Raw genomic sequence first — 8,232 nt, 5'->3', positions numbered from 1 at the left:
GGAGGGTCAAAAAAGTTCAAGATGGCAGCAGCAGCAGCTGCATGATGCGTGTAAAAAGGGGACGGGGTTTCCCTCATAAAGTCACGCCTGCCATTTTGATTTTTTATAATCCTCCCTGGCCAGAGCCAGATGCAAAAGTCGATGGAATTATAGATATAATGAGACCAAAAAGAGAGAGACCAAATCAAGATTTTCTGTTATGATAACCTATAACAACAGAGTTGAATTTTAGCACACCTTGGGCACCTGGTTCCTCACCTACAAATAGTTCTCACTTAACGATTGTACAATGTTACAACAATTACATATGACCCATTCTCAAAGTTATAACTACTGCACCTCTGTTGCAGTCACGTGTAACATTTGGGGAACCTGGCAATCAGCTTGCATTTACAACCTTTTACAATGTCCTGCATTGCATGACAACATTTTAAAATGTTTTCTTTTCCATTTTCCAGCCAAAAAAAGATGCATTGGATATGCTGGATTAGCTTAACAACCACTTGATTTGCTTAATGACTATGGTGACTCATTTTACGAGCATTGAACAAACTGGTTCTAAAATTGAGTTAGATCATGTGTTAGACCATTTAACAACCAGAAAGAACAAAATTCCGGGCCCAATTGTGGTTGTTAAATGAGGACTACCTATAGACTACCTCAAAGGGCTGATGTTGAGGAAAGTGGGCTGTGACACAGAGAAAATCTAGATATTTTGGCTCAAAAGATTCATGTTTCATTTGGAGATGGGATTCAGCAGTGTCCCCAAGGTCAAAAAAGTCAAGATGGTGGCTACACTTATACTACTGAGCCCCTTCCCTCCATTGTAAAAAGAGGCAGAGCGTTGATCACAGACTTCCCTGCAGATTGAATCCTCTGGACTGAAAGTTTCCCATTTAAGGTTAAAAAATATTCCTTTCCTTCCATTGCTTTGTTCTGGGAATATTCAGTTTGCCTTTCAAAGCTGCATCCAGCCTCAGACAAATGTTACTAAAAAAAATTTTTTTTAATGTGACCAAAAGAGATATTATTAAATGCTTGGGGAATTTTAGTCAGGTAATTTAAATTATGTTTGAATGAAAAATAAATGTAGATCAAGCGGACTTTGCTAACAGAGGGCCTTGTGCTTCCCGAGATAAAGAGAGCAAACCACCAGATTACTATTTATATGGGTTGCCATATCCTTCATGGCCATCAGATGGCAGCAAACAGCAAACCCAAGCACCTTCCTGCCATCTAGTGGGTTATGTGAGTTTTGCAACCTAGATATGCTAGTGCTAAGAACAAGAACAATACAGAATTTCTAATAAAATTTAAGCAAAAGAAGAATTGAGGAGAATTGGGAAAGCATCACTAGATCTAATATCTTCACGATCTGTTTTAAGATCATGCTCCAGACTTCCTAGAGCCAGTATATATTCATGTGAATGTAGCTGCTGGGCCGGGCAGCATCTGTTTTAATAGCCCAAGATTGTGCTATGTCAGAGCTGTGGGGCATGGTGGGAAATTCATAACACCTTGGAGCAGCACTTGTCAACCTTAGCCATTTTAAGATGTATGGACTTCAGTTCCCAGAATTCCTCAGCCAACCAGTCAAGCTGAAGTCCATGAATCCTAAAGCTGCCAAAGTTGAGAAACATGTACTATGTTTCTTCCCCATCCTAACGATGCTTCAAAGAAGCAATAGAATTAAAAATGAGATCAGAAAGGCGGCGGGGTGGGGTGGGGCTTGAGGCTAAAGGAGAAAAGACTAGTTCATGGAGAATCCCAGACCATGTTCGAAGAAGAGCTCTGTTTCCCTGGAAGTCTTTGCATCCTAAGGAACTTAGTTTCCTAGCTGGTTTATGCAACGGGTGTGTGAGAATGGCCTTGGGAGATGGAAATGGAGCCACAGAAACCATTTCCGAAGGTTTCTGTCCTTCTGTGGACTGGGACATCTTTTACAACCTGGTTATCCAGTTTGTAACTCTCCCTCTTATCTGCCAAGGTCATTCCCATATACTAGGGGGTCACCCAACTCGGCAACTTTAGGAATTGTGGACTTCAACTCCCAGAATTCCCCAGCCAGGCATATCTCAGGGCACTTATTTTCTTAAAAGTGGGAATGGCAGATGTCATTCATCCCTGGAACAGACGGCAATTGAATAGAATCAGCCTCGCCTTTTCCCCTTAAATTAGGGGGTCTCAAACTCAATTTCATTGAGGGCTGCAGCAGGGTTGTGTTTGACCTCAGGAGGGCTGGAGGGGTGCATGGCCGTGGTGGGCGTGGCCAGCTCGACGTCACTCATCGACGCTCCGTTTTCGGCTGTGACGGCCTCCTGCAGCCCTCTGCCAGTGAAAATGGAGCTCAGGGGGGATGCGCACAGCCTCCCTATGCTCCATTTTCACTGGCAGAGGGCTGCAGGAGGCTGTTGCAGCCAAAAATGGAGCCCGGGCAGGCCACATATGGCCTTCCTGAGCTCGGTTTTTTTCTGGCAGAGGGTTGTAGGAGGCCGTCATGGCTGAAAATGGAGCCCGGGCAGGCCACACATGGCCGTCCCAAGCTCCATTTTCACTGGCAGAGACACCGCGGGCCCACCTAAGCACCCCGCAGGCTGGATCCAGTCGGCAGGCCTTTGAGTTTGACACCGCTGCCTTAGATAAATCCTTTCAGACGGTGGCTAAGTAGCAATAAGAGAGAACTGGCAGCAAAAGGAAATCTTTTAAACCAGCTTTGTTCAATTCAGTTGCCTCCAGATAGACTGGACGACAGTTCCCATCCCCTGATCAGGCCCATGCTGGCGGGACATCAAAACCTTCGGAGGAGGCAAGATCGGCCGCCTGACTCTTGTGCTGAGAAAAACGTCTTCCCTTTTCTCTTCTAAAATTACGCAAATTTTTGCTCTTCTTTTGTTAATTTGTAGAAGTTTCTAATGTGGGGAAGGGAGAGAGGCTCGGGGTGAGGTGCAGGCTGAGAAGACCGAAGCACAACCAGCTTTGCCTGAAGTGGTGTAGGGGTTTCCTGCCTGGGCAGGGGGTTGGATTAGAGGACCTCCAAGGACCCTTCCAACTCTGTGATTCTATTCTATGCTATTCAAATGCTGAACGGAATGAATTAGCAATTATGGCCATTCAGGACTGCATTGCGTCCAGCCAACTCTCCTCCAATCACTGGGCAATTGATTGATTGCCCCTCTGAATTTTAAGCCCCCGTTTTCCAGAAGATCTTTGCAACCAAGACGAGCTTTTGCAACTTCTCTTTTAAAAAGGAGAGCTAATTCTCAGAAATCTGGGCTTTGTGCCCCAATTTTGCTGCGGGGTGGGGAGGGGGGGAGCCATGGGGAACCTGATTGGAATCAATTCATTTATGTTTTTAAGTGCCAGGTTTCATGAACGCCTAGTGGGTATGCACTGCACGCAACTGTGCCATCCTGCAGCCGGGCCCTGGGAAGAGATACAAGAGGGGAAGAATTCCCATCACACATGGATCCCCGTCACATCCTGGATGGCTGAGGAAGATGGGGGAGGGAGGGGCTGGAGATATGGGAAGGGGAGGGGGGGGTTGTCAAAGCTTGTGCTTCCATTGGGGTCAGAGGTTAAAAGTAGTTGCTGCCATCCTCTGCCCAGTCCAGCTTTGGACGCTGCTTCTGGTGTTTCCTCCGGTCCTTGCGCGATTTGCGATGGTGGTGCTGCCGGCGCTGGCGGTGGTGACGATGGTGCCGCCGAGTTCTGTGGGACCGTCGGGCTGCAAGGAATCAACAGCCAGGAGAAACGGAGGCATTAGTCACTCAGCCCAGACTAGGTGGTCAATGCAACAAGGAGTAGCTACCACCCACAGTTCTACATGAAGGTAGTCCTCGTTTAACCATTGCCTCATTTAGTAACCATTGGCAATTACGGTGGTGATGAAATAAATAACTTTGCAACCAGCCCCTTGCCTTTATGGCCTTGGCAGGTCTGCAAAGCCACGGGAAGCTGAACTACGATCATAAACATCACTGCGGTTTCACAGAGCAACCTTTTCATTTAATGGCTGAGCTGTTGTTGCCCATTGGAGTTGCTAAACGAGGACTGCCTATACCCAACTTTTCTAAAAGGCACGGCCTGCACAAACATTACACATCAAGAGCCAGTTTGACAGAAGGGCAAAACTGCCAGACCAGAAGCCAGGAGATTCCGAGTTCTATTCTCTCCATTGGTAGGAAAGTCGGCTGGGTGACTTTGGGCTGGTCCCTCTCTTCTAGCCTGTCCCGCCCCACAGGACTGTTGTAGTGGGAAGAGGAGGCAGAAGCCTTATGAGCGCCAATTGCAGTTGTACAAGCAAAAGTGGAATATAAATCAAATAAATAAGAAACTCACTGATCCATATCATATATTCGTTTATCCTCCTATATGTGTCCCAGTGCCACTCTCCCCCACCCCCAATATTTTTCTTTCTGACCTAGGTGTGAGCCCGCAGCTGCCTTTGGCTGATCTTGAAGGCAAGTCAGACTTGGTCACACCTTGAGAATGGGAGACCACTAGGAAATCCCATGACTATTGCAGCAGGAAGTAGAGAGAAGGACAGGGAAGGGGGTAGGGAGGGAGGGAGGAAAGAAGGAAGGAAAACAAGAAAGGGAGGGAGGGAGGGAGGAAAAAAACATGAAAGAGGCAGGGAGAGAGGAAGGATAACAAAGAAAGAGGGAGGGAAGGAGGAAAGGGAGGATCAAAAAGAAGAAGAAGGGAGGAAGGAAGGATAAAAAAACAGTTGAAGGAATTGAGGAAGGAAGGTACATCAACATATTTATTTTTTAAAAAAACAAGAATTAAGCTGGTTTATTTGAAGGATTTGTTTTTCCAGAACTTTTCTCCCTGTATCCACATACTCTGGTGCCCTTTTCCCATTCCCCCGTCCTGTCCCGTCCCGAATCTCACCTACCCAATTATTTTTTCACCCCAAGGAGCAAAAGAGCTCTCTCAGTCTGACCCTGGGAGTAGCTGGTACTTAGCGCGATGCTAAAAGTACCTTGAGCCCAGGGATGGGATTCCAACGGTCTAATGACCAGGTTCGGTGATTGCGCACTCTGTGCGCATGCTCCACATTTCAAAAAGCTTTTATATACTGACCTCCTTCTGCAGTCCCTGTGACTAAAACAGCTGAGGCGCAGCAAACTACTCTGCCCTGCGAATCAGCTGTGCTCTCACCAAAGGGAGTGAAGCGGGGGCGGGTGGGCTCGACATAGCGAACCGGTTCCCTGCCAGCTCATCTTGGGGGCCAGGGATTCGCCAGAACCGGTCTGAACCGCAAGAATCCCACCTCTGCACGAGCCCTTTCCCAGGTTTCCTTCTGCCCAGCCAAAGTGGGCAAGCGGGAAAGGGGAAGATTGAGATTTCTTAGCCTCTGAGCCAGCCACCCGTTTCCACCCTCATCTGTGAAAGGGGCGGCAGGAACTCACGTTTTGTGCAGAGGACTTTGGGGTTCTCCCACAGGCCGTTGACGTGACATTTGATGGTGGGCAAATGTCTTTGGAGGAAGCCTTCTGTGCACTGGTATCGGACGGTCGAGTGCACGCTGTACCTCTCCTTCTTCTTTCCGATGGGGGAGGCGTTTTCCACCAGAGGGGGCGGCCCACACAGCACTACAAAGACCATACAAGTTGTAGGCGGAAAGGCATAGAAAACCTCCCTTTGTCAACAGCCGGAGGACTGATTTCAAAAAGGCGGCCTTCTTATTACTGTGTTTTTTTTTTCCCTTTCAATTTTTCATTTTTTAGGCTTATGGTTTCCAGCTCAGGACAATTTATTATTTTCCTGGGACATTTTCACCCTATTTACTAGGAATCGCATTTTAAATTACCTCAGCATCCGTTGGTGTCATAAGGCAACAATTCTACCAAGCTCTATTTAACCCTTGGGCGAGTGCTTTGGTGCCCCAGGTGCACTATTGCCGCTTATAACTTCAATAAGCTCATAGTCACGCAACTCGCTCGCTTGTTACCTCCCTGATAGACCTTTGCTCGCTCCGGTAACATTATCCGTTTCCTGAAGCCCGCAGCTGTAATAATAATTCTTTTTTAGTGACTCGCAAGGTCTGATTGTTCACGACTCCACTGACTTTGTGGAGATTGTCTTCTGGAAATGGGCAGAAAGAAAAAGTTCTACAGTAACGAACAAACATTGTCAGATTTTATACTCATCGTGTCTTTTGGAAATCTTTTCGAACTGATTGTCTAGGGCAGGAGTAGGGAAACTTGGCTCTTTTATCACTTATGGACTTCAACTCCCAGAATTCCTGAGTGAGCCATAAAAGAGTCTCCATCCCTGGCCTACTGGTTTTTCAGTTGTGGGGGAAATCAATTTTTAACTTGAATGGGACTGTTTAATAAACAAATGTAGGGCATATAAAGAATATATAATATATTAAACAGTCCCATTCAAGTCAAATATTGATTTCCCCCACAACTGAAAAACCAGTAGGCCAGGGATGGGGAAACTTTTATGGCTCCCTCAAGAATTCTGGGAGTTGAAGTCCATAAGTGATAAAAGAGCCAAGTTTCCCTAACCCTGGTCTAGGGAGATTCTCAGTCATCCAGGTCATGGTTGTCCCAAAGGCGATTTTTTTTTCATGAGGTAGCTGGACTTTCTGGTTTTTCTTTGAAGACGTTTCGCTTCTCATCCAAGAAGCTTCTTCAGCTCTGACTCAGAGTTGGTATTCAGCAGGTTCTGACCAGTTCTGGAGAACCGGTAGCAGAAATTTTGAGTAGTTTGGAGAACCGGCAAATCCCACCTCTGATTGGAGATTTTATAGTAATCTTCCCCTGCCATGCCCACCAAGCCATGCCCACAGAACTGGTAGTAAAAAAAAATGGAATCCCACCACTGCTCTGATTCCAACATCCAGTCAGAGCTGAAGAAGCTCTTCAAAAAAAGGCATCTTTGGGATTTTCGAACTGATGCATGACCCTCTCCTTTGATAGGAGCACCCTGTGTCCCCCCCGTCCCCCGAAGAAGCCTCTGAACTCAAGAACTGAGCTTGGCTAGTCTAGTGAAGAGAAGGACCAGGGGAGACATGATAGCAGTCTTCCAATATTTGAGGAGCTGCCACAGAGAGGAAGGGGTCCAGCTATTTCCTAAAGCACCTGTAGGCCAGACAAGGAATAATGGATGGAAACTGAACAAGGAGAGATTCAACCTGGAAATAAGGAGAAACTTTCTGACAGTGAGAAAAATCAACCAATGGAACAGAAGTTGTCCTCGGAAGTTGTGGGAGTGCCATCACTTGAGACTTTCAAGAAGAGACTGGACTCCCACCTGTCAAAAATGATGTAGGGTCTCCCGCCTGGGCAGGGGGTTGAACTAGATGACCTACAAGGTCCGTTCCAACTCTGATTATCTGTTTATCTGTTATCATTGCGTGGAGGGCCCTACAAGTCAGAATTGGACAATTCACCATGACCAACACCCCATAGCCAACTCATCATGGCCAATTAGCCACAGCCAATTCATCACAGCCAACTCGCCACAGGACAATGCAACAATTCAATTTAATTATTTAAAATAATTAAGAGATTATTTTAATTTTTGTCATCCACATTTCATTTTGTCCCTCCTTTGGCATCCTTTCTTTAATTATTCTATTCCACTATTTATTTGATATTAGTATAACTCTTGTCCCAGTGAGACTTGGCTGCAGAAAGTTGGCTGTGGCGAGTTGTCACAGATCCCCTAACACACAGTCCTCGGTTTATGAGCACAATAGAGCCTGGAATTTGGTTGTAAGTTGATAGCAAAACAAGAAGCAATGAATGGAAACTAATTAAGGAGAGAAGCAACCTGGGAATAAGTCATTGTGGTCGTTAAGTCGATCACCTCGTGACTGCTTTTACAGTGAGTCACTGCAGTCATTAAGTGAATCACATGGTTGTTAAAGGAATCCAGCATATCCAATGAGCGGTTTTTGGCATCTCCTGCCAGGAAACAGCAAAAAGAGATTGGAAAATATGGTCACAGGACTTCAAGATGCTGCAACCTATCGTAAATACAAGCTGGTGACCAAGCACCTGAAATGTGATCACATGACCATGGGGGAGGGATTTGGCAGTTGTAACTTTGAGGATGAGACGTAAGTTCAAGAAGTCCTCAACTTACCACAACTCATCTAGTGACTGTTCAAAGTTACAACAGTAATGTAAAAAGTAACTTATGACCGTTTTTCACACTTAACGACTGTTGCAGCATCCCCATAACTCATAGTTATGGCGGTTGCAGTGTCCC

At 46.1% G+C, this 8,232-nt stretch overlaps 1 protein-coding gene across 1 annotated transcript in view; it reads right to left on the bottom strand.

Annotated features, from left to right (window-relative positions):
* Positions 1–3,495: 3,495 nt before the first annotated feature.
* NCAN (neurocan) overlaps positions 3,496–8,232 on the bottom strand; it is a 151,431-nt gene continuing 146,694 nt past the window's right edge. Inside the window, exons 14-15 of the mRNA XM_087921126.1 lie at positions 5,415–5,597; positions 3,496–3,724 (exon numbers count right to left, since the gene is read on the bottom strand). Coding sequence (XP_087777252.1) covers positions 3,576–3,724; positions 5,415–5,597 — 332 coding nt within the window. The 3' untranslated portion in view covers positions 3,496–3,575. The remainder of the gene's footprint in view (positions 3,725–5,414; positions 5,598–8,232) is intronic.

Source organism: Pseudonaja textilis, chromosome 1 (genome assembly GCF_049901715.1).
Source record: "Pseudonaja textilis isolate UNSWEBS1 chromosome 1, rPseTex1.2, whole genome shotgun sequence".
NCBI lineage: Eukaryota > Metazoa > Chordata > Lepidosauria > Squamata > Elapidae > Pseudonaja > Pseudonaja textilis.
This window is presented reverse-complemented; position numbering and strand designations above follow the sequence as displayed.